This window comes from Erpetoichthys calabaricus, chromosome 17, assembly GCF_900747795.2.
Source record: "Erpetoichthys calabaricus chromosome 17, fErpCal1.3, whole genome shotgun sequence".
NCBI classification, from domain to species: domain Eukaryota; kingdom Metazoa; phylum Chordata; class Cladistia; order Polypteriformes; family Polypteridae; genus Erpetoichthys; species Erpetoichthys calabaricus.
Genome location: NC_041410.2, coordinates 11,801,010 through 11,827,659, shown reverse-complemented (window position 1 = coordinate 11,827,659; position 26,650 = coordinate 11,801,010). Strand labels below are relative to the sequence as shown.

General features: G+C 41.8%; 1 protein-coding gene across 1 annotated transcript; it reads left to right on the top strand.

The window, feature by feature from the left end:
- On the top strand, positions 1-26,223 carry shfl (shiftless antiviral inhibitor of ribosomal frameshifting). Its single transcript, XM_028823193.2, has 9 exons — positions 1-212; positions 8,383-8,518; positions 11,241-11,290; positions 12,812-12,880; positions 15,198-15,236; positions 18,638-18,793; positions 20,692-20,795; positions 22,773-22,921; positions 25,772-26,223. The coding sequence occupies exons 1-9, from the start codon at positions 183-185 to the stop codon at positions 26,011-26,013; spliced, it is 975 nt and encodes a 324-aa protein (XP_028679026.1). The 5' UTR covers positions 1-182; the 3' UTR covers positions 26,014-26,223.
- Positions 26,224-26,650: the final 427 nt, after the last annotated feature.

The following is a 26,650-nucleotide window of genomic DNA, read 5'->3' as shown; positions in this document are numbered from 1 at the left end:
TTCAAAAAACTACTGGGACACTTGACACAAACAAGGAAACTGCAGAGTTAGGAAGCTGGAGCTGCGTGCAGGGAGGAGCAGAAGCCGTCCTCCTTCTAAAGTGTGCGGTCAAAGTATCTGGAGGCGGCCACCTGGTTCGAGTGGCCCGTTAAAGTTTCACTTGCGCTAATAAAGAAAGGCAAATGAACCGAAGGCTTCAAGAAGAAATCGAGGTATTGTCGCAGTTGGCTTTCTCTTCTGTTTCTTCCTAGTTCTCCTTATTGTTTTTTTTTTTTTGCCCGCTACGTGAGGGGCGCTGAACGCGAGCTTCTTCTTTGCAAAGTCGGTGGCGTTGACGGGTGTTGACGTGCCTCCTAACCCCGCTAAACTCTGACCAACTGACACCCCCCAAAAGAGATGCGCCGATGCAGTGAGAATGAGACGTCGACCGAAGCGAGATTTACGCTGACGTGTTCATAGCGAAGGGGTCGTGTCCTCCACTTGAGTAATTACATTTGTGTGTGGGTCTGTTCAATAACTTACTGCAAACGAATTATTTTTATATTCTATCCCATCCTTCCATTTTCTGAACTCAGTGCAAATTTTTAAGGGGAGTGGGAAGCCAGTGCCATTCCTGGCCGCATGGGCCAGAAAACAGGAACACATTTAGAACTTCACCACAAAGCAACAAGCAAAACTGTATTTGCCTATTTGTCCTACCAACAGTGTGGGGAAAAGTAGGACTCGGTCTGGACAGGATGCCAGTCCTTCATGGGTCGACTTGCTCTGGTGAAAGTAGGGTGCTAGTTATGGAAACTCATGCAGACCCAAGGCTCAGTGCAGAGAGGAATCCCAATTTGGAGTCACACAAGGGTTCAAGCGCTGTGAAGTGGCAGATCGGCCCACCAAGTTAGCAGTAATGATGGATTTTTTAGGACATGATTTGAATGCAGCCTTCACCCATTCACCCATTTTGTAAACCCACTTGATCCTGAGTACAGGAACTTGGTGCTCTCCTGGATTAATGCCTTGCTTGGGATTCATTGCATTGGGTCAGGTTTTTTGCAGAGCTCTGTACCCCCTGGCTGCTCAGGTATAAAATGTTATGCCACCTTTGGGGTATGTCTGCTCTTATACTGCCTGGCACAGAAGGGGCGGGACTGACATTGGATCATTCTTGTGCATTGAGTTTGAAAAATAAATGGCAAGAGAGAAATTGCATTTTCATTTTATAATTATAACTACAGGGGCAAGCCCTCCTGGCGCCTTCGGTGCCCAACCTCCAGTTGCGGCCAGTCTGCCTCTCGCGTTGTGAAGAGGGGGGTTGAATGCATCCCATGAAGACGCAGTCGCTCCTCCGAAACCCCCTCTTAAACGGTGACACAATGGGAAAATTTTTTTTTTACCTCCTCTTTGCTCAGTCAGCTGCTGGCTTGCTGCTGCCGTGCGATCTTCATCTCGTGCTGCACTTCGAACATTTAAAAGCCTGTACAGCAGCTGTCCTACTCTTTGTCTTTTATTTCCAATGTGGTTAAATCTCTTGGCACAAATTCTCGTCTCGCGGGACGTGAGTTCTTGATATTTTTTAGTGTATAATTTAAACACAGAATAAGAATCTGAAAATCTCACAACATCACATTAAAGTTCGAAAAATTCCGAAAAGACTGATACCAAACATATATATGTAGGTTTTAAAATAAGCCCAATTTAAAGCGTGACAAAAAAGTCACATAAAATCGTTGCACAAAATTGTTGCACTTTTAGTCTTAGGATTTTATTTATATATATATATATATATATATATATATATATATATATATATATATATATATATATATATATATAAAATCCTGAGAGAGAGAGAGATAGATATATATAGATATATAGAGTAGATTTACATTTCCTTTTTTGCAGAAAATGTCTGCCATAATTCTCAGTTCAAACGCGACTTATATTTCTCTGGCTCAATTGACCTCTTTGAGCGTCTTCTCCGTACTGTGAGGGAGAAAGCAGTCGAGACCGTTAGTGATAGTGCCCCCTTTCACCTTGGAGTGGAACTGCGTACCTCGGGTGAGCCTAGGACAGTGGTTCCCAAACTTTTTTGATTCTCAGTGCCCTTGCTGAATCCAGGTTTTCCCAAGGCGCAAAGTCAAGTTCTAATTTGAGAAATAGCCAAAAACGTTTGTAAAAAAGATTTTGTAAAAAAATGTAATTGAACAAATTCAACTAATTATAATTAGTGGGATTGTGGTGTAGCGGGTCCGCAGATTGGCAGCTTTTAAATAATCCATTCGGCCATGTCAGTCTCCGTGGGAGCGATCGTGCAGCTGCAGGGAGTTGATGGAGTAATTGGAGCGAGTGGCACCTGCACATGAGGGTGCGATCGTTCTCAATTGCTTAAACAGCTTCCTGTGGTGCACGATTGAGATACTGTGCCCACGGAGCCATGTAAGAACCGGCTGGCACAGAATGAGAGAGAAAAAAAAAGGGACAAAAAGGAAAGGAAAAAGGCTAGGAGGGCGAGAGCATGGCATTGGGGTGAAAGAAAGAGGACGAGCCAGCCAGCCAGCATGACCGAGAGAAGTCTGCGTGATTCTATGTGCCACCTTGTAAGCTGCTAGCAATGCATTGCTTGGTATTGATGCCTGCTTATAAAAAACTATCTTTTTGTTGATTTAACTCTTTTAACTTTCTGGTAAAGTAGTCAGGAGATTTACTAACCATGCTGGGATGATTGGTTTCTAAATGGTGTTTCAATGTACTTGGTAGCATGCACTCTGGTGCCAAAACTTTCATACACAGTACACACTGCGGCCTCTCTTCACCATTGACTTCTGTCAACGTAAAATCCAAAGTCCAGATTACTGTCATCATATTTTCGATATTTGCGCTTCTTCACACTCTGGTTGATGGTGTGCCCTCTTTATTTTCATTCTCACAACGCTTATTACTGTTTAGTAAAAAAAAACGATCCATTTTTAAAAATACATACGAGTAGAAATACTTCAAAAACTTTACTTGACTTAATCACAGCAATATACAGTTGATACAATCTCTGAAAATGAATACAACACTAAGACCGCACGAAACCGACATACGAACACAAAGTAGCAAGAAAGTTCGACAAACTAGTAAAACAATCAAGAAACGTAATTATTGTAGAACACCATCTAGTAACCATTTGTAGAGGCTTCCTGAAATGGTTATTACTAAGTCAGTTACTGGTTTGCACCAGGTCCGCCAGACATTGAATTGAAAATGGAAATAAAATTATGAAAATTTTGTAATATTTCACGGCTCCCCAGGGTGCTGCAGCACACATTTTGGGAACCACTGGCCTAGGAGGTGATCCTCAACTGTCCAGCACTATTACTTATCTCACAATGACATCAGCTGGCTTGGGTCCCTTTGACTACTTGAACTAGAATAAGATTTAGAAAACTACTGGACGATTAAAATCAAGTGTACAAGGCAACCATTAATGTCAATAACTCATGTGTGCTCGATCGAGAAGATCCCCAAGGAACACTTTTAACGGACATTCAGATTCTTTTCCCTTTCACATTCTTAACACATCAGGCAGTCTGTGTCGGCCATTACAGCGGGACATGTTACACACACACACACCAACACTTGCATGTGTGCAGATGCCCCCCTATGACTCTGAACTGGATCTACAGGTTAGGAAAAGAATGGATGACTTCTCCAATCTTAATGTCGCCACTAAAAACGCTAAGCATGGGGCAGCCATCTTGGAAGCAGGTCCAAAGTGTTGAGGGAGCCACACTGTCTGCCATGTATAATAATTCAGATGATAATAATAATAATAATGTCCTTTGGTTAAACTTCACCTTCACTCCAAAGACTTTTGCTGTGATCACAGAACAAGGTGGTGCGATCAGTCTGGACGGACAGATACAGAGGCAGTGGGGCAAGGAGACATATTGCCTTAACAAAATTGAGCACTGTTATGATTTTAAAAGTTTTTTTAATATATTTTTTTTCCTGGGACTTATTTATTCTTTCCATTTCTTGTGATGGTGAGGTGTCCACAAACTTTTCACCTATTCTTGTAATGGTTTGCTAACAACATTAATTACTTTACTCTCTGGGTGTCATTACGTCTTAATGAGAGTTTCACAAAATAACAACACCCTGGAAAAACAAAATAGTAAAGAAAACTGTACAGAATATTTACTGATAACTGAAAATAATTTTCATTATGAAAACACAATAAATATTTATTAATACCTATATTGGAACATAATCAATAGGGATAAAGAGGCTTAATAGGCTTTACGCACTCAGTAGAGCTGACGTACTGCTGGTGAAATGTCAGCCAGCGCAGTCACTTCCGCTGTCCATACTGCAGTTGTGATTTTTGTTTAGTGGCGAGAATGTCAGAGAAAAAGTTTTAAGTTTCAGCCTACAGAGAGTTCTACAGCTGAACGTTATCGTGTACCTTTATGTCGCGCTTCCAGTAAGTACAGCAAGGTGCTTACTTTCATAAATTTCCCTCTGAAGTGGAAACCTAATCTAAATGGATCATCAATATCACTGGTCAACAAGCATTTTGCTACTGGGATTATTTCATCTGTACTTTAACAAATTTCACTTGCTGACTCCAAATCTTAAAAAACGTTTTCGTCCAGCACGTCCCATTTTTTAGTTATGATGTTCCAGGTCTTGGACAACTAGGGTGACTGGACAGTAAAGGCGATGCATTTCAGCATTTAAGAAATAAGTTTGGTCTCAAGAAAAGTGAAGCCAAAATGAAGGAAGGTGTTTTTGTTGGCCCTGAAATCTGTGAACTGATGCTTGACGATGAGTTCAAAAAGGAAACTGAAGCCAACTGAATCAGCACCTTAATTTGTGCAGGTTGTCCAGAATTTTCTTGACAAGCACAGAGCAGAGAATTATATTGAGCTTGTGGAGAACCTGCTGAAAGTATATCAGCTTACGGGAGCCAGAATGTCACTGAAGATGCATTTTTTACATTCTCATTTCGACTTTTTTCCACCAAATCTAAGCGATGTCAGAGATGAGCAGATTTCATCAAGATATAAAGGTGATGGAAAACTGATATCGGGGAAAATTCACTCCGAGCATGATGGGTGACTACTGTTGGTTCTTGCAAAGAGAGACGGATGTGCAGTACAAGCGCAAAAGCGAGTGCTTCCAACATTTTTGGGCACACTGACCTCACTTTTATATTGAGGTAAATTGACATAAATATACTTTAACGTGTCTCTGGTATCATCTTCTGGTTTGTTTTCAGAATAAACACATCAAAACAATTTTGGTGGGACAGAGTCCAAACTCCAGGTATCGTGTTGATATAGTATATTGATATTCAAAAGTGTCAAAACATCAATGATGTGTACTTCAAAAACCTGACGTGCTAGCTTAATTCCTATTTCATATGTGAAATCAATGTAAAAAAACTTAATAACGAGCTGCTCTGAAGTTCCCAGTAGCAAACAAAAAATATTATTTTGTAGACCAGTGTATCCAGAGAGAAAGCTTTACAGTTAGTCCCCATACCCCAATTTGTAGCCGGCATTTTATAAAAAGAGGATTTCTGCGAGTCAGGGTCTGAGACAGAGTGGCAACTGTCGATGAAGGGAGCAGAAGTGGAACAGTTTCTCCATTACACTTTCAAGACCGGGGGTTTAGGAGAGGAGAAAGTGACCAATGGAGGATGACACACCGGGCGAGGGGGAGGATAAAATCCTCGAAGACCACAGCAACGCTTTGGCTTCGGATGCAGCAGTTGTCGACCTGGCACTTGATGAAAACAAGTCTCTCAGAGAGGAGATCCTCCAGCTGAGGAAACAAACTGAGACCCTTACAATGAAGCAGCGATTCGGCATTCATAGTTTTGCTAGTTCAGACAGAGACATTCGCTTTTTCATAAGGTACGATGTCCCGCAGACTCATGTGATAATGTATTAATCTTACATACATATTCACCGGTCCCTGAATAAAGTATGACTAATTATTAAAATTCTGTGTTTTTAAGGAAGCCTAATCTTATCACATATTTGTTCTGTTTAAGTTCATAGTAGACGCAGGTTTGTAATACGTCCAGATCTTACCTTCGTAATTGTGGACGTAGCTTGAAACATAGAGTTTGAAACCCTTCTCCTTTTTAACTCCTGATGTTTGGCACAATGTTTGAATAGTGCGACTTACGTCGCTTACTGTATATCTGGGCACATCTTAAAGCGATCGGGTGAAAAACGCCATAGCCAGTCTGTTTTGATATCAGTGGCGGAAGTGCAGTTAATAATAATGTGGGTCACTTGTTTGACTTTGTAGATGAGCTCTCTAATCATATTCCTTGCTTACCAGTCAGTTTGAGCTTCAGGTAGCCTGGAATCTTGGTTGGTATCCTCAACGGTGTTTTGGATTGGGCACTGGTGTTTTGGATTTATAAAAGTATTTACTGTATTAACCTCAGCTAGTCTTCAGGTTTATATTCAGTCTAACATAACCTAACCCTAACTTTCTGGCTCTGTTCTAAAAAATGTGTTTCGGGACCTGCCAGTGTTCATCGGTGGCAGAACAAAAACGCAATAAAGAAGAACAAGAAAGATGTCCGGATACTAACAACTTCTTGATAGCATCTTTGAGACTCTTTTCTTCTTCTTCTTCTTGTTCTTTTTTCGGCTGCTCCCATTAGGGGTCACCACAGCAGATCATCTTTTTCCATATATTCCTGACCTTGTCATCTTGCTTTGTTACCCCCATCACCTGCATGTCCTCTCTCACCACATCCATAAACCTTCTCTTTGGCCTTCCCCTTCTCCTCTTACCTGGCTGCTCTATCCTTAGCACCCTTCTCCCAATATACTCAGTATCTCTCCTCTGCACATGTTCAAACCAACACAATCTCTCGTCTCTGAGTTTGTCTCCAAACTGTCCAACCTGAGCTGACCCTCTAATGTCCTCATGTCTAATCCTGTCCATCCTTGTCACACCCAATGCATATCTTAGCATCTTTAACTCTGCTACCTCCAGTTCTGTCTCCTGCTTTCTGGTCAGTGCCACCTGGCAGATCCTCTCACGCCTCATTAGAATGGATGGGAAGCATCTGTGAACTGCCATCTTCAGGTGTCTCCACAGATGTTCTGTAAGGTTTAAGCCTGGGCCACTCAAGGACACTCAGAGACTTGTCCCAAAGACGCTCCAGTGTTGTCTTGGCTGTATGCTTCACGTCATTGTCATACTGAAATGTTGCCCCAGTCTAAGGTCATGTGCACGCTGGAGCAGGCGACAATTAAGGACCTCTCTGTGTTTGGCTTCATTCATCCTTCCCTCATTTCTGACTGGTCACCCTATCCCTGAACCCCATAAGAAAGATCCTGCCACCACCATGTTTCACAGTAATGATGATATTAGGCAGGTGATGAGCAGTGCGAGGTCTTCGCCAGATGCACTGCTTGGAGTTCTGCCTAAAGAGTTCAGTTTTAATCTCATCAGACCAGAGAATCTTTGTTCCTCATGTGCTCAGAGTCCTTTAAATGCCTCAAGAGTGGCTTCCATCTGGCCACTCTACCATAAACACCTAATAGATGGTGGGCTGCTGAGATAGTTATCCTTACAACAGATTCTTCTGTCTCAGTAGAGGAATTCTGAGTGACCATTGGGTTCTTTGTCATCTCTTCGATAAAGGATATGTTTGCCATCATTGCCCATCAATCCACACTCAGTCAGTCAGTCAGTCAGTCATTATCCAACCCGCTATATCCTAACAAAGGGTCACGGGGGTCTGCTGGATCCAATCCCAGCCAACACAGGGCGCAAGGCGGGAACAAATCCCCTGGCAGGGCTCCAGCCGATCGCAGCAATCCACATGCAGTAATCCATACTGACAAAGTGAAAATGTGGTATCAGAAAGGTGATGAGCAGAGCCTGGTCTTTGCCAAACACTGTGCATAGAGCTCTGCCCAAACAGTTCACTTTTGTATCTCATCAGACCAAACTCCAAGTGGGCTCTCATATGTGTTTTACTCTAGGGTGGCTTCCGTCTGGCCACTTTAGAATACATGCCTGACTGATGGAGTGATGCTGAGATGGTCACCCTTCCAAAAGGTTTGCCATCTCAGCAGAGGTCTTCTAAAGCACTGTTAGAGTGACCATTAGTAGTAAGAGTATTTGGTCGCCTCCTTGACCATGGCCCTTCTTGCCCGATTACTCAATTTGGCAGGATTGCCAACTCTTGGGAGAGTCCTGGAGGTTCCTTCCATTTCACAATTCTTCAGGCTACTGTGCTCCAAGGTGGTGCTTGCCTGTTCAGTCAGCTTGGCCAAATCTAGGAAGAGTTCTGGTGGTCCCAGACTTCTTCCATTTTGCAATTCTTAATTAATTGCCCCTTTCATTTTTTTTTTTTTTTTTCAGCTGGAGAAGAGCGTCAGGCGCTTCCGGGAAAAGTTTCATGGAAAAGTCACCCTGGAGAAAGCTACGGTGTTGATGCGCCGATATAACAATGACCACGCTATGGTTGCCAAGTGCATCATTTTAATGAAGGATCAAGGTAAGGATCTCTAAAAGGTCAGACGCCAGAGGAATGATCTGAGGGTGAAGCTGATGGTGCCTGTAAGTGGCACTAGGGAACAGCTGTGAGGGTGGGAGAGTGTTGGGTGTGGGTCAAAATTAACAAATAAATGGCAAGTCTTGACTTAATGACATACATGTTGAATTAAAACCAATATTTCTACATATCTTAGGACACCAAAAGTGACTTTTGTAGGAAAGGTGGGGAGGATAAGGTATGTTGATTTGCTTTAATGTTGCATCTCAGATCACTCAGAACCTTTAACCTTCTCATTGTTCGTGAGCATGCGGCTGGCACTGTTCCTTAATCCGTCTTTTAACACTACACGCCCTCCTCAGTGTGAATCAACATGCTTGACCGACTGATGGACACTGCTGACGCTTAAATTCAAACGGTACGTTTTTAAGATGGAGTGTGATCTGACCACTGGCCCCTAGTGAGGGGGTCTGCATGATGGTGAACTGACACAAGAATGGAGTTCTGAAAAAAAGCTGCTCCAACAATGACAGAGCAGCTATAATGAAAACACAGAGATTCATGTTGTACACAAGAGCGGCATTTGGGGGTGGCAAGTGGGGCGACTGCCCCATACCCCACACCTAAGGGGGCCCCGCTTTTGAGGTCTGCGTGACCCGTTCGAGCGGATTTGTCAAATTCTATTCTCCAGCATAGATCAACCATATTTCAAGACAGGCTTTGCGGTCTGGCGATCCTATCTATAGAAAAAGACATGACATCCAGATTAGACTACAAAGATGTCATCAACAACTTTTCCAATCAGAAGGCAAGAAAAGTGGATTTTCGTCTCTGAACCTGGAAACCGGTAAGAGATTTCACGATGATACCTCTACGTTAATTTCATACTTCCTATTGAAACACTGAAACTCACATTTTATTTGAAGGCCATAAACATGTCCGAATATTAATGCACAAAAAAATGGTAACCGGCTGACATGACATCAACGTGAGTTATGACTATGACATCCTGCATATCAAGACTCAGAGTATACTTTTCTAGAAGAGGCCCTGCTAATTTCCGCATGACACCGCATCGCATTTCGCACTGTCGTGGTATTGTCATGAATTATGAATTGCATTTTTTTAATAGATTATATCGTTATATTTTGATAAAGTCTGCGTGATATCTTGCAAAAATTTAGCGGAATACTGTAATGAGAAAATTCGGTGTACCATATATACTTGCGTATAAGTCGGGTCTCGAAAAATCAATCATAAAATCAGACCCCGACTTATATGACCTTGCAAAAGTATGACACTTTTTTATTTTTGCATCATCTTGCTTCCCCCAATCTCGCACCAGTTTCTCAGACACATGGAATTTTGTAGCAGCAGCGCAGTTACCAATTTCTATCATCACTTCATCCATCCGTCCATCCATTTTCCAACCCGCTGAATCCGAACACAGGGTCACGGGGGTCTGCTGGAGCACAAGGCAGGAAACAATCCTGGACAGGGTGCCAACCCACCGCAGGACACACACAAACACACCAAGCACACACTAGGGCCAATTTAGAATCGCCAGTCCACCTAACCTGCATGTCTTTGGACTGTGGGAGGAAACCGGAGTGCCCGGAGTAAACCCACGCAGACACGGGGAGAACATGCAAACTCCACGCAGGGAGGAGCCGGGAAGTGAACCCGGGTCTCCTAACTGCGAGGCAGCAGCGCTACCACTGTGCCACCATGCCGCCCCTATCACCACTTCAATGACTTTTAATTTAAAACCAGCTTCATATTTTCTTCTGATTGAACGCTCCATCGTAAATAAGGGATGCTCTTACGATAAAGGTGTATGAGGGTGTGAGATTAAAAAAAAACACAAATCAGTGCAAACGTCGCTTCAGAATAATTTGGCTGTCACCGTGTGGTCACATAGGCACAATACATAGAAGAAAAAGGCTGTGTGCTCCGTGGTTACTCTGTCAGGTGGGCGTTAGCATATCGTAATCTCTTGGACCAATAGCGTGAGTTTTCCGCAATCGACTTATATGACCGACATTATAAAATACCGAAAATTATACTGTAAAATCAAGCCCCGACTTATCCGCGGGAGAACTTAAACACGAGTATATTCGGTATGTTAACATTATTTTTATTAAATTCTCGCACAAGTTTATACAGTCCACACCTACCGGTAACAGGGTTTGACGTAACCGGCCCTGCATGGGGTTGGTCAGCCCTAGGCCCCGTATACCCCTAAGGCCGCCTCTGGTTGTATATTTAAAAAGAGTCACGTTGCTCTATGGAGTTAGGTCATTGCCCAAACTCCGCGTTCGAGTATCACTCATTGCAAGTATGCTTAGCACATTTTGAGTGCAGATAGTACAGTTTCCTAATAATCCTAATTGTGATGAAGTGTGTCTGTGGTCTGTGGACCACAGCAGGTGCTGCTCAGACTTTGTGAGTGTAGTTGTGTGCGGGAGGAAACGGCGTGCGGCCACAGAGTGCTTCATGGTGGAACTGGATGATTGCCTGTAAACGTGCATGAGCACAATCAGCACAGCCATCTGTCATTCATACTTCATGGTTTATTACAAAGGTACCTACACTCACAGGCCTATTTATTCAAAAAATTTCGCTTATAGTTTCTCTGGCTGGCACAAACGGTGTGAGGTGTTCTGTAATTTGTAAAATGATGTTTGATTTTGCCTTTCTCACAAAGTAGTTTCTTTCTATTTAGAGCTTGATGAAGAAGATGAAGATGACTTGAGGAATGACCAGATTATCCAGGTAGGAGCTCTCTCACTGTACGTCCTCAGCCTTCATTTACAGTGCATTAAGAAAGCATTCAGCTCCTTCTCATTTCGGCACACTTTATTGTGTTGTAGATTTAATTTTAAATGGACACATTTGTCATTGTTGCCCATCAATCTACACTCAAAAACCCATAATGACCAAGTGAAGCATGTCTTCAAAAGAGTGGTATTAGGCAATGCTTAGTCTTTGTCAGACACAAACAGTTCTGTTTTTGTCTCATCAGAACAAACTCCAAGTGGGCTGTCGTATGTCACTCTCATATGCCACACTCCAAGTGGGCTGTCATTGGATAAAACTCCAAGCAGGCTCTCATATGCCTTGTACTCATGAGAGGCTTCCGTCTAGCTGCTCTACCAGTAATGTCTGACTTGTGGAGTGATGCTGAGATGGTCATCCTTCCAACAAGTTCTCCAGTCTCACCAGAGGATTTCTGAAGCTCTCTTAGAGTGGCCATTGAGTTCTTATTCACCTTCTTGACCAAGCCACTTCTTGCCTGGTTAGTCAGTTTGGTTGAGAGGCCAACTCTAGGAAGAGTCCTGGTGGTTCTAAGCTTCTTCCATTTTGTCAAAATTTTACAATTACCAAGGCCACTGTGCACCTGTGAACACTCACAGGCTTTAGAAATGGTTTGATCCTCTTGCCCTGACCTATGCCTTACCATAATTTGATCACAGAGAGTTCCTAGGACCTGTTTTTGTCCTGACATGTAGTGTGATTTGTGGGACCTTCTATATACAGGTACACGTGTGGGCCTTTCTAAAAGACGTCCAGTCAATTCAGTTGGCTACAGGTGGACAAGTTCTCGACACACCTCAAGGAGAATTAAAGCAAACAGGATTTTGTTTCTGTTCTTTATTTCACCTTCTACAATTTCTTGGATTAGGGATTTGTTAGTTTTCGCATACCCCTTGGGGTCAGAGCACAGGGTCAGCCATTTTATAGCACCCTGGAGCAATTGCGGGTTAAGGGCCCATCTGAGTAGAATCCCTTTTGGCAGTAAAGGAGATTCAAACCGGCAACCTTCCGGATAGCAGCGTGGAGGATGCATCTGATGACAACTTGAATTGTCAAAGCCAAGGGTCTGAATACTTACAGGAAGGAGAGACTTCAGCTTTATAAATTTGGAAACCCTTCTGAAAGCAGATCTTCACTTTGTCATTCTGGATTTGCAAAAATAGCAAATGTGTCAATTTAAATTGAAATCTACAATGCAGAGAGTGAAGAGAGCTGAATACTTGCTGAATCCTTTGGACATCTGCTGTACTGCACCCTCCTTTATGTTCACATCAGGTCTTGGATAACCGATGGTGACATTAGGTGATGTTACACACATTAAATAACTGATCATTAAAAAGGTGATGTTAGAAACAGGAACTCAGTGCCCTTCCCGTGTCAATCTCCTCCACCTTTTATGAATTCCCATTTTGCAGTCTTCACTTTATTTGCAGTGTGGAAGTTTTGCACTCTGTAATTAATTATTTTCTGCCCTTGCAGAATGTGGTCAGGAGAGTCCAAGCAGAAGAACAGCGGCAGCTGCAGGCACAGAGGAACATGCAGCAAGAGGTAATCCAGCTGTTTGATCAGTAGGGAGTGCTCTTGAGTGATTCTCTTACCCCCAATACCAACGGGTGAGACCAGAGATTATTAAACCAAAGGATTTTAGTAACAGGGTTGGATTAGAAGGATGGTGAGGACACGTAGGTACGCATTGATTTATGTCCCTTGAGGGTCTAATGAAACAATTGTGTCCTTGGTTCAGTTGATTTACAGTTTGTGTTAAAGGTGAATTTTGCAAAAATGTTAGGAAGTTTCTCTTCACAACCTATGGCCACACTTGTCTCTCTATATATAAAATCCAACTACTTAACGGATTTAGATCAGGTTTGTTTCTGTAATTTGCTTGAACATTCCGGTTGATTTTGCGACTTCTCTCATCGTGCTAAGCATTAGAGTTCGGTTGCTGCACTGATTTATTTGTGCGAATCCAAGAGAAAGGCTGCGGGCCGAGGAGAGGGGGAGGCAGGATCTCAGCAGTAAGGAACCGGGCAGGGCCTTCCTCACTCACACGCCAGCCTCCGCTTGAGTTGCTCTACCTCTCGGCACGTGTTATAGCGCACCTTGCCTTCGCTTAGCTAGTAATACCTTTTTGTTCAGCGCACATTATCATCTACACATTGTTAAGGAGTAATGTTTAACGTTTTTGAGAGAGAGAGAGATCGCAGTTACGTGTTTTTTAGAGGGTGCCTGCTCTTTGGCATGCTTTCCCATCAGAGATGAACACGATCAGGTACAGTGGCACCATTTGGCCTTGGAGCGTACCTACCTTCCGCTTGCTAAATAATATCTTGCCAATTTTTTACATTTTTGGCAAGTAGATCATAGCTACATTTTTGCCCCGATAGCAAAACCAAAAATATTGTATATTAAGAGGCCCTTGGATATGACAGCTATCAATATAAATTCTTCTCAATACAAATTATTACATTTTTACATTTTTTGTATTGATTTGTAAAGTTTGTCCTATTTCACTACTATGCAGGCGGAGCTGCAGGGGAAAGCTGTAGTTTAAAATAAAAGTCTATATATCATTATTTTTCTGGTTCTTCTTCTACCCTTTGAGTTGAGCCACCAGCTTTAAAATTTCTGTGCATATAACAACTGTGTCCATTCTGGTGGACGTCTGCTGATTTCTTAGTCATCTCTTACATCCTTCACTACATTTTGTGTATTATATCAACTTTTCTTCTGGTACATTCTTTATTTACTTGACCATCTCAGTAGTTTTTGAAAACCAATTCTTATATATTTCAATGTACACACTGCAAACTAAAATACTTAGCTATAGTTACCTTTAAATGATGTTACCTTTTAATTATTCTTTCACAGTTGATGTGCCACACTTTTCTGACCTTACGGAGTGGCCAGTTCTTTTTAATGTCATGAAACTCTTCGTTACATGTCCTTGGTCTATCTGAGCTGCCTTCCTAGTCGCAGGGCTTTGACTGTCAGATCATCACAGATGTTCCAGTGGTAGTTGTTATACTATTTGCGAATACTTACAATATGAGAGCTGTGGTAGGCTGGCACCCTGCCCGGGGTTTGTTTTCTGCCTTGCGCCCTGTGTTGGCTGGGATTGGCTCCAGCAGACCCCCATGACCTTGTAGTTAGGATATAGTGGGTTGGATAATGGATGGATGGATGGATAGATGGATACAATATGAGAGGAAATCAGAAAAATATGGGCGGCATGGTGGTGCAGTGGTAGCGCTGCTGCCTCGCAGTAAGGAGACCTGGGTTCGCTTCCTAGGTCCTCCCTGCGTGGAGTTTGCATGTTCTCCCCGTGTCTGTGTGGGTTTCCTCCCACAGTCCAAAGACATGCAGGTTAGTGTGCTTGGTGTGTGTGCATGTGTGTGCCCTGCGGTGGGCTGGTGCCCTATGTTGGCTGGGATTGGCTCCAGCAGACCCCCGTGACGCTGTAGTTAGGATATAGCGGGTTGGATGATGGATGGATGGATGGATGACAAAATACAGAAGGTGATTGCAATAAAACAGTACATGATAGGAAAATGTAAAGGTGATATTCATGATATACCCAAAAGTGTTCAGGAAGCAAAATAATAATAATAGATAGGTAGATAGATAGATTTGGCACAATGTATACATAGGTACTAAATGCACTATATAATAGATAGACAGACAGAAATGAACTGCATTATATAATAGAAAGATACAAATTTCACAAGTTTCTTATGACTCAAGAGGCTAGACAGAACCACAGTCCCACATTTTGACTAATTTATAATGTTTAGACATATGTGGAAATCTGTTTTATTGTCATATGTATGTGTGTGGTTTCTAATTATAACTCTTCCTTTTGCAGAATGCCAGGGCTGCACTGTCCCAAGACGACGACATCCAGGTATTTTGTCAATTTTTATATATTACACACTTGCTTTATCAGATTCACATAAAATAATGCCATTTCATGTTGGATAAGTGACAAGGGTCACATAGTCATGGTGGCACTGTGTGAAACTCCTGACAAAGAAAAACCATCACGCAAGGCTCAAAAACAATGACTACTGATACAGTAAGCATAGAGGAGTATATAGGAGAGTGAATGTAATGGAATATTGTGACATTTTGTCTATTTTTTTTCAATACGTGCAAACTGTAATGGTTTGTCCTTCATGTCATGTAATTACAAAATGTGATAAATATTTGTAGTTTGTCATAAGCATACGTTGAGTGGCAACATTTTTAGGTCCACCTGTCAGCACTGGACACGGCCCACAATTACCTCAAGAGCGGCCTGAGTTTTCCCCATATGGATTCAAAAGTGCACAGGAAACACTCTTTAGGGATTTTGATCCATGCTGATTCAGTGACATCACACACTTCTGCAGGTTTTTCAGTAGTAAACCTCCCCTTCCACCTCATCCCAAAGGTGTTCTGCAGGACTGAGATCTGGAGACTGATATGTCTGTAGGCATTTTGAGATATTTGAAGTACATTTCCAGATATCTCAAAAAACAGCAGTTGTAGGGCATCTGTTGGTGAAGAGAGATTCACTGATCTTGACTTTGCCGACAATGCTGTAATGTTTGCAGAGTTCATGGTGGCTCTAATCAAGGCTCCTGAGAGACTGAGTGAGGAGTCTGAGTGTCTGGGCTTGCGAATGTCATGGTTAAATACCAAAAGCCAGGCCTTTAATGACCTCTTGGGCATGGCTATCAGCAGTGTGTCTGTCTGCAGAGAGAGTGTCGACCTCGTCGAGAGGTTTACTTACCTTGGCAGTGACATTCATGGCTCTGGTGACTTTTCCAATGAAGTCAGTAGACAGATTGGGAGAGCATGGGGGGTCATGAGGTTGTTGGAAAGGGTTTTGTGGCACTCCTTATATCTCTGCAAAAGGACAAAGGTCCTGGTGCTTCCTGTTTTGCTATATGGTTGCGAGACATGGTTGTTATCCAGTGACCTGAGACAAAGACTGGATTCCTGTGTCTCTTCAGAGAATCCTTGGGTGCCACTGGTTTGACTTTGTGTTGCTCATGGAGTCCTGAATGAGGCACATGGCCTGCATTGTGAGGGAGCGTCAGTTACGGCTCACAGGATCCTAATTGTTGAGGACCCGAGTGGCTGGACCAGGCCAAGGGGACACCCACCTAACACCTTGCTGCAGTAGATAGAAGGGTCATTTCCAGAGGGTGGGACAGGACCGCGTGTCTGCATGGGGGGTTGCCAATTAGGATCCTGAGCTATTTCGTCGTGTGGTGAGCAGGAGAATAAAGATATCTTAAGACGCATTAATGATACATTGAAATATGCTGTTGTTTGAAATATCTGAAATATATTTTTAGATTAATTTCAGATATCTTAAAATGTATTTCAAGATATCTTTTGTTTTATTTCAAATACATTTTAAGATATCTTTAAAATGACATGAAATTATTTCAGGATATCTCAATAACATTTTCAGGTACGGTATCTACAAGTGCATTATCTCAAATACATTTCCAGATATCTCAAAATATCTTCCTGTCCAATTATTCATTTTACAGGAACTTAAAATACATGCAAGGTCAATTTGAGATATCCCAGAAGGTACTGCAGATTAACTTTACAGTGTAAAGAAACATATTTTGAAACATCCTTAAAGGAACTTCAGATATCTTAATGAGTAAACTACATTTTAAGATATCTGAAGTTCATTTTGAGACATCTCTAAACCTTTATTTGGCATGTGATACACTAAGTGACTATTAATTAATGTTTATACATTTTTTTTATTCTCCCAAGGCATAATCTGTCTCACTGTAGACCTTTCCATCATGTCAGGTCAGACTGGAGGTCTCAACAGCTCCTCTGAATCCTAATAAATAGCAATACTCAATCAAAACATCCTGAAGTCTTACTGCATTTAAGAATAAATGTGTGACACTTTCTCTATCATTGTTCCCCTGAAAAACTTTGAACAAAGTCTGATGCATCAATCCACCACAGCGGATCATCTTTTTCCATCTCTTCCTGTCCTCTTCATCTTGCTCTGTTATACCATCACCTGCATGTCCCCTCTCACCACATCCATAAACCTTCTCTTAGGCCTTCCTCTTCTCCTGTTACCTGACAGATCTATCCTTAGCACCCTTCTCCCAATATACCCAGCATCTCTCCTCTGCACATGTCCAAACCAACGCAATCTCGCCTCTCTGACTCCAAACCATTGAACCTGAGCTGACCCTCTAATGTCCTCCTTTCTAATCCTGTCCATCCTCGTCACACCCAATGCATATCTTAGCATCTTTAACTCTGCTACCTCCAGCTCTGTCTCCTGCATTCTGGTCAGTGCCACCTTCTCCTACCCATATAACATAGCTGGTCTCACTACCATCCTGTACACCTTCCATTTCAGTCTTGCTGATACCCATCTGTCACAAATTACTCCTGACACTCTTCTGTAGCCACTCCACCCTGCCTGCACTCTCTTTTTCACTTCTCTTCCACAGTCCCCATTACTCTGTACTGTTGATCCCAAGTATTTAAACTCATCCACCTTTGCCAACTCTTCTTCCTGCATCCTCACCATTTCATTGACCTCCCTTTCATTCACGCACATGTATTCTGTCTTGTTCCTACTGACCTTCATTCCTCTCCTCTCTAGAGCAGATTTCCACCTCTCCAAGGTCTCCTCAACCTGCTCCCTACTATCACTACAGATCACAATGTCATCAGCAAACATCATAGTCCACAGGGACTCCTGTCTAATCTACTCTGTCAACCTGTCCATCACCATTGCAAATAAGAAAGGGCTCAGAGCCAATCCCTGATGTAATCCCATCTCTGTCACGCCTAAAGCAGACCTCACCACGGTCACACTTCCCTCGTACATATCCTGTACCACTCTTACATACTTCTCTGCCACTCCCAACTTCCTCATACAACACCACAACTCCTCCTGGGGAACCCTGTCATATGCTTTCTCTAAGTCCACAAAGATACAACATAACTCCTTCTTGCCTTCTCTAAACTTCTTCATCAACACCCCCAGAGCAAACGTCACATCTGTGGTGTTCTTTCCTGGCATGAAGCCATGCTACTGCTCACTAATCATCACCTCCCTTCTTAACCGAGCTTTCACTACTCTTTCCCATAACTTCATACTGTGGCTCATCAGTTTTATACCTCTGTAGTTACTACAGCTCTGCACATCCCCCTTACTCTTAAAAATCGGTATCAGTGCACTCACTTTCCAAGATTGCATTAAACAATCCAATGAAACATCTAACCTGCTCATACTTGTTGCCTTTCTGTTCAATGCAGCAAATCACAGAGATGCTGAGGGTGCTTCCTCTCACGGAGAAGAATGTGCGCATGTTTGACAATGCTCAGCAAAACCAGATTCCTTTCGAGGACCGACAGTTTGCCTGTGAGCCCTGCGACAGGGTTTGGTGGAGGAGAGTCCCGACCAGGAAAAAGGTATCCTGCCCTGACACAGAGGTTCAGTTTCCTTTTGGTGGCCTGATATCTCCTAAAATTCATAACCTAAGAATGGGTATCCTTAGGACTTAAATTGGATTCACTTAGTGTTGTTGAGCAAGACACTACAAAATTCAATTCAGTTGATTATAAGTGATGATGAAGAGTGTGATACTCAACATCAGAAAAAAAGCAATGGATCTAAGATGTTCCATAAGTTGTCAGTCCTTTGTGTATTTACATCATCCAAGAAGACCACTCAATATACACTTACTGAGCAAATTCTTAGGACCACTATATTAATGCTGGATGGGGCCTCCTTTTGCTCTCAAAACAGTCTCAATCCCTCATGGCATGGACTCCACAAGATGATGGAAACATTCGTTTGAGATTCTGGTCCATGCTGATATGGTTGCATCACACCATTTCTGCAGATTTGTCAGCTGCACACCCATGCAGCCTATTTCCTGGTCCACCACATCCCAGAGGCTTTTTGTCTTGGATTAGATCTGGTGACTAGGAAGGACCCAAAAGAACACTGAACTCATTGTCATGTTCATGACACCAGTTTGAAATGACTTTTGCTCTGTGACATGGTGAATCATCATGCTGGAAAATAGGTATTAGAAGATAGGTAAAATGTGGCCATGAAGGGATACACGTGGTCAGCAACAATACAATACTCAAAGCGACCAATGATTGATTGGTACTAACAGGCCCAAAGTGTGCCAACAAGACACTCCCCACACCATTACAGCACCATGACCAGCGTGACTGTTGACAAATAGCTGGATGGATTCATGCTGTTCTAACCCTACCATTTGTGAGCCTCCGCAGAAATCGAGATTCATCAGACCAGGCAACGTGCTTCCAGTCTTCAGCTGTCCAGTTTTGGTGAGTCTGTGCCCACCACAGCCTCAGCTTTCTGTTCTTGACTGACAGGAGTGGAAGCCTGCGTGGTCTTCTGCTGTTGTAGCCCATCAACCTCAAGGCTGGACGTGTTGCACATTTGGAGATGCTTTTCTGCTACCCACAGTTGTACAGAGTGGTTATCCTTCTGTCAGCTTAAACCAAGCTGGCCATTCTCGTCTTACCTTTCTCATCAACAAGGCGTTTCCGTTCACAGAACTGCTGGTCACTGGATGTTTTTTGTTTTTTTTTTTTCCAGCATCCTGAGTAAAATCTAGACTGTTGTGTAAGAACATCCCAGGAGATCAGCAGTTACAGAAATGTTCACACCAGCCCGTATGGTGCCAACAATCATTCCACAGTCGAAATCACTGAGATTGCATTTTTCTCCCCATTCTGGTGTTGGATGTGAACATTAACTGAAGCTCCTGACCTCTATCTGCATGATTTTATCCCTTGTGCTGCTGTCTCATGATTGGCTGATTAGATTATTGCAAAGATAAGCAGGTGTACAGATGTATACTCCTTAATAATTTGTTCAGTGAGTGTATGTAGGTAACACTAGAGGACTGGTCAAACACACACAGTTGTTAGCATGTTTCCCTCTTAGCACCAGAGCCCTGTGTTCAAGTCTGTGTAGAGCTTTATCATTTTTCCTGTGTCTATAAGGTGTTATAAGGTGTATAGGTGCTGAATACCTAAAATGTGCAAGTTAGATTGATGGGTTGCTCTGAAATGGCTTGACCTACGTAAATGAGACTTGCGATGGATTGTCGTTTCCTCCAAGGCCGGTTCCTGCCTTGCACAGGCTGCAGCTGGGATTGGTCCCAACCAACAATGACCTTATACTTGCTGTATAATCCACACATTGAGGCTTTGGAGATTACAATACTTAAACCACATGCAAGCTTGAAGGTGCCATTTTGATTCTAATTGTGGTACATGTTAAGATGAGTTTCTTCTTTTAAAGTAGTGTGGTTTAATTGCAGGTTTCCAGATGTCAGTCCTGCAAAGTGAAATATGACCCAGTGCCTCAAGACAAGATGTGGGGAGTTGCTGAATTTATGTGCCCTCATTGCCATCGAAGTTTCAGGTAAACTGTGTCATTTTAAAGGAACCATTGTGTGTAATGCTCCACTGACAGACTGAGGAGATCGTTCCTCCCCTAAACTATGTGACTCTTCAATTCCACCTGGGGGGGTAAACGTTAACATTATTCAAAGTTATTGTCTGTTTTTACCTGCATTTTTATTACTCTTTAATTTAATATTGTTTTTTGTATCAGTATGTAGCTGCTGGAATATGTGAATTTCCCCTTTGGATTAATAAAGTATCTATCTATCTATCTATCTATCTATCTATCTATCTATCTATCTATCTATCTATCTATCTATCTATCTATCTATCTATCTATCTATCTATCTAATGAAATCAAAATTATATGCAACAACAGCAGTTTATTATTATAAACTTGTCATTATACAGTTTTGTCAAAAAGTAAGTACACCCCATAATTTTTTTTTTATATGTGGATGTATCTAGATCTGATCTTCATTTAAAAAGTAACTAAACATAAAGGTCACATAAAAAAAAAACAATGAAAATTGGACTTTGCAATCATTTATTCAATGGAAAATGAACTGATATGCCATTTCCGTCTGTAACAAAAGCAAGTCGCCCCCCTTGGCTCTAACAGCTGATTTTGTCCCCTGAAGTAGGAGTTTCCTGTAACTGTCTAGCAATGTCTGACATCAACTGGGAGAGAGTTTCGCCCACTCCTCAGTGAAGAATTGTTTTTGCTGTGCAATGTTTGAGGTGCGCAGCATCTCAACAGAACTTGATTTGGCCATTTCAGAACCTTTCACTTCTTTCTTTTCAGCCATTTCTTGACGGATTGACTGGTATGTTTAGGGTCTCTGTCACGTTGCCAAGTCCAAATAAATAAACGTATTTATTTTACATTTACATTTATTTGCTCGGCAGACACTTTTCTCCAAAGTGACTTACAAAAGCGGTAAACATAATTGTGAAACATTACGCCTGGGCCTGCTTGTTCAGCAAGTGTAGTAGGACAGGCAACAAAAGTTGATTGTCGCAAGTGAAAAGATGTGATAACTAATAAATTTACAATCATACATTATAATCGATAAAGCAATTAAAATTAAACAACTAATTAACTAACAATGTAAGGAGTCACAGCGCAAAGGTCTTTTTCAATCAGTTAGACGTTCACAGAACAGATGGGTCTCCAATTGTTTCTTAAATACATTGAGGGAGTCAGCAGTCTGAATGGAGGTGGGCAGCTTGTTGCACCAACTAGGAACTACACATGAAAAAGAGTCTGGATTGAGACTTGATACCACACAGAGGTGGCATCACCAGATGCTGTTCCCTGGCAGGCGTGAGTGGGCGAGAAGGAGCAGAACACCTCACCTGTGTCTCCATATACTCATATGCTGACCCACTGACTACTCGGTAGGCCACCTTCAGAGATTTTAACTCAACGTGTGCTGCTACCAGGAGCAAAAGTAGCGACTTCAAGAGAGGAGTGACATGTGCCTATCCCGGCTGGTTAAATACAAGGTGGGCTGCTGCATTCTGGACCATCTGCAGCAGCTTGATTGCACATGCGGGTACATTTTAAATCTGATCACACTGCAAAAAAAGGTTAATGGCCTATTGGGATTCTGTCGACATTGAGAGACTGGAATAATTTCAGAGTTGTGCCCATATGGGAGCGGGTGAGCTGGCACAATACCTTATTAATACCTATGTGCTGAGTGTGCAGTTACAATGCCTCAGGACTGCTTTATGGCATTTGACAGTTAAATGCCAGTTGAATAAGCTTGAATTTGTTTCTAGCTGGAAAGACCAGAATGCTTAGTTTAAACTGCATGTTTAAAACAAGAATATGACATTATTGAATTTGTGGGCATGCCCAGATAATGAATTGGTATACTACACGCCAAAGGGCACCATTATACACAACCATGAATCATCTAAACTGGGAATTCTTTTGAAAATCCTCATGTTTATTGTGTAGTAAAATTCCATCTCTTTTTGTCTTCAGGGGCTTTGCAAAGATGGACGTGCTGTCGCCGTGCTTTTCCTGTAGGATGCTTTTGAGGCCTATTCGCATTCTGCCACCGACGAAAGGCACAGGCCAACGTACCAGGAACACACACAGCTGCTGCGCCGAGGACTGCTTCAACCGCAGAAGTGAGAAATGGTTTTTCTTAAAGCAGAAGTTCCCAAGTTCTATCCTTTGGGATGCCTGGGAACCCATTTCTGATTGATTGCATGAATCCAAAGCCTGGCTACAATAAAGTGCATAGCCCTTTGTTTTTAGTGACTGAAATAGTCGATGAATAGGTAGGTGTGTTTTATAACTGAATGTAGTTTTGCCATAAACATTGTGGTGGGGCCATAACAGATTTTTTCTGTATGTGTGCAGACTTCTCTAACGTGAACACAAACTTGCCTAACTAATAGTGTCCCACTTTTGCTAATGACTAGCGAAACATGCATACGTTACACAAAAATATCAATCTGACAACAGGAAGCTGGTTCCTGGTCTGTCTCAATTGGCATCAGATTCATCATCATCTGACAAAAATGATGCCATAGTAATTTTAAGGTATTACACAAGTTGAGAGCCTTGCAGCCTCCTGCTGATGTGGAAAGTCTCTTGGCTATGAACTACCTAAAAGAATTGGGAAAAAAAAAGGTTTTCTATGTACAGTACATACCTGTTCTTCCTGCACTCGGACTTGGTGCTTCTTTGAAACAGCAGCTTCAGAATGCTGACGTCTTTTCCATGAACCGGAAGGAGCACATGCAAGCTTTCTAGGTGGCTTTTACAAATTCAGTGTGGTCCTTCTCAGCGGTGGGTGTCAATCAAATTGCAGAGTAATGCTTTGTGAATGATGTATTCTGGATATTGATCAGTTTTCTTTTTTTAAAAATGTATGTAGATAGATAGATGTGAAAGGCACTTTATAATAGATAGATAGATATGAAGGGCACTATATATAATATCATAGATAGGTAATTAGATAGGAAAGGAACTATATGCAGTATTATTTTAAACTAGCCGACGCCCGCCGTAGCATACAGCGGTGTAAGAATAGGAATGGAAAACGGTGAGAAAGGAATTCAGAAATCAAGAAGAAATAAATACTTCTTGAAAGACGCAGTGTGCACATAGAATTTCCGGCCAAGTAGGATTACATGTGAAAGTGATAAATAAATCGGGCTTTCCGAATTTACGTACTATGGCCATGGCATCCTGATAGTTTTGTTGCATGTATCTTGGACTTTCTGGAAATGTGGATGGTAATATGATCATTTTGCCTACACGTACGTTGTTATTTTCAGCGTTTGCTTGCGGTGCGTCTGATAGTTCCACGCGCAGATCTTGTTGATGTAATCTGAGATAGTTCAGACGCACGCCCGCTGTTTTAACATACGCATCTACGACATACTGTTGGAATAGTTTGCCGCTGGAGTGCAAAATACTAAATGTATTCCTCATTGCTAATCTGTACGCGTAAATTGGCATTGAGTAAGCCTTATTTGCTTGGCACTTCTTTTATCGGGAAAATGTTGTAAATCTTTGTGCCAGCCAATGTCTCCGTAAGGGAATAAAAGTGGGTAAACCATAGGATCGCAATTCATATTGAGCGTGGAAATCTGTTTACAGGAGTTGCATATGGGATAGATGCAAATGTCCCTTTCGGCATGCGTTTCGCCATCTTCTCTGACGAAAATCGCTGCAATGTCGGGCATTGTATCGTCGTAAATCCTGCCCAGGGTTTTCCTTGAAAACCATTCGTACAGATGCTGTTGGATTGGACTGAGCGATTTCATGCATGTGTTTGTATGATTTAGCAAAGGGGTTGATTGGTCTGAGCATGAAATCTAGTTGGAGAAGTACATTTTCGCTGCATGCAGAGTTTGCTTTACTGTATTTTGTAAGTGTACTTCAGTAGCTTGCACTGTGTCAAAAACACAACTGTCCATATCCTGGAGAGGTAGAAGTGTTAGCATATAGTGAAGAGATTTGGTGATAAATTTGCCCGTGTATTTTAAAACAGTATGGTCCGTGGCCAGGAGGTTGAGTTATCTGTGCACCCATGGAAGCAAACGCTAGAGAAGAGTTGTATTCTCAAATGTGTTCACGATCATTTTTAGCTTCCAATGTTTGCTGTGTAAGAAGCTGTTGTAAAGACACAGGTGGCTCCCGCAAAGGTGGTAAAGCTACTTTACCGTTGTGGCAGCACCTCGAGTACTTGTTGGATGTATTACGCTCAGCAGGCCAGTATAGCGTATGACATGGAAGAGGACGAATAGGAATCGAGAAATGCTGTGTCGGCTGCGTGTTGGCGGGACCGGTTTTGAAGTGGAAGCAGGACGAACCAGAAGAGAAATATATGTAAGAGATAGATATTAAAGGCACTATATACATTATTACCATGGACATAGAAAAGGCGCTATATACAGTATTATACAGTATTATATATAAATAGATATAAAAGGCACTATAATAAAGTATTATCATAATAGATGATCAGATATGAAAGACCCTATGTACAGTATTAGATACATAGATAGACATGAAAGGCACTTTATAATAGATAGATAGATAGATAGATAGATAGATAGGAAAGGCACGATAGAGATAGATAGATAGATAGATAGATAGATAGATAGATAGATAGATAGATAGATAGATATGAAGGGCACTATATATAATATCATAGATAGGTAATTACATAGGAAAGGCGCTATATACAGTATTATCTTAAATAGATATTAAAGGCACTATATACATTATTACCATAGATAGATAGATATAGAAAAGGCACTATATACAGTATTATATATAAATAGATATAAAAGGCACTATAATAAAATATTATCATAATAGATTATCAGATAGATACACATGAAAGGCACTATATGATAGATAGATAGATAGATAGATAGATAGATAGATAGATAGATAGATAGATATCGTATATGTACAAGCCTGCACTTGTCTTGGACCAATTTTTTTTTTTTTTACAGATCCCTACGTGCCAGGAACACACTGTGTTCATCCCAGGAGTCGGCAACTCAATCGCAAACCACGGGTGGTTCATCCAAGCTTAGTCCACATCAGTACAGGCTCCACAGTGGCGACATGCTTGAGTCAGGGCAATCTTGTGGAGGATGATCTCGATGACCTCATTGTGTTAGACTTACAGTCTATACCTGAAGAGGAAAGTGAAGATGATGATGATGAGAATGGAGGAGCCAACGAGGGCTGAATCTTCAGATCAAATGAAAAAACAAAGGGACAGTCCCAGTCCTGAACTGGGTTTCATTTACAATTATTCAAAAATTGGGTTAATAAGTAAGCGCCTCTTATTGATGTCTTTTAATTAATTTGGTCTTTACACATTTTTGCAGTGTACATTCTCATTGACTTAGGCTATTGTATATACAAACAATGAGTTATTAAAACAATTATGAATACACTCAATTCTTGTTGGTGGTAAAGAAACAGAGAAATAACTCAGGATCACTCGTATTACATGCTGTAAAGAAATTACTGGCAGACCTAAGGAGACACCTTGAAAATGTGCCAGGCTCATTTTGAGGGATAACTGTATGTGGCAGAGCAGGCCTTTCTTAATAATATTTAAAGAGTAAGCAGCAATCTGATTTAATTGTTCATATAACCCCTTCAATTGCTGGGTGCAAATCTCTGTCTGGTCATTTTCTCTGAGGAGTGTCCATCTTCACACTGTGTTTAAATTTGTTTAACTCCTGATAACCTAGTTTTTCACTCAATTACCAAGGATAACTGGTGATTTTTAAATTGACTGTGACTATCAATGTGCCCTGTTATGGAGTGGTGCCCCATCCGGGACTGGTTTATATCTTGTGCATGATGCTAGCACA

Bases quoted from the DNA above. Each gene is read 5' to 3' on its own strand.
- shfl (XM_028823193.2), top strand. From the start codon at position 183: ATGAACCGAAGGCTTCAAGAAGAAATCGAG. The intron at 11,291-12,811 runs GTAGGAGCTCTC...CTGCCCTTGCAG, and splicing joins GGAATGACCAGATTATCCAG to AATGTGGTCAGGAGAGTCCA. The intron at 15,237-18,637 runs GTATTTTGTCAA...TGTTCAATGCAG, and splicing joins CCCAAGACGACGACATCCAG to CAAATCACAGAGATGCTGAG.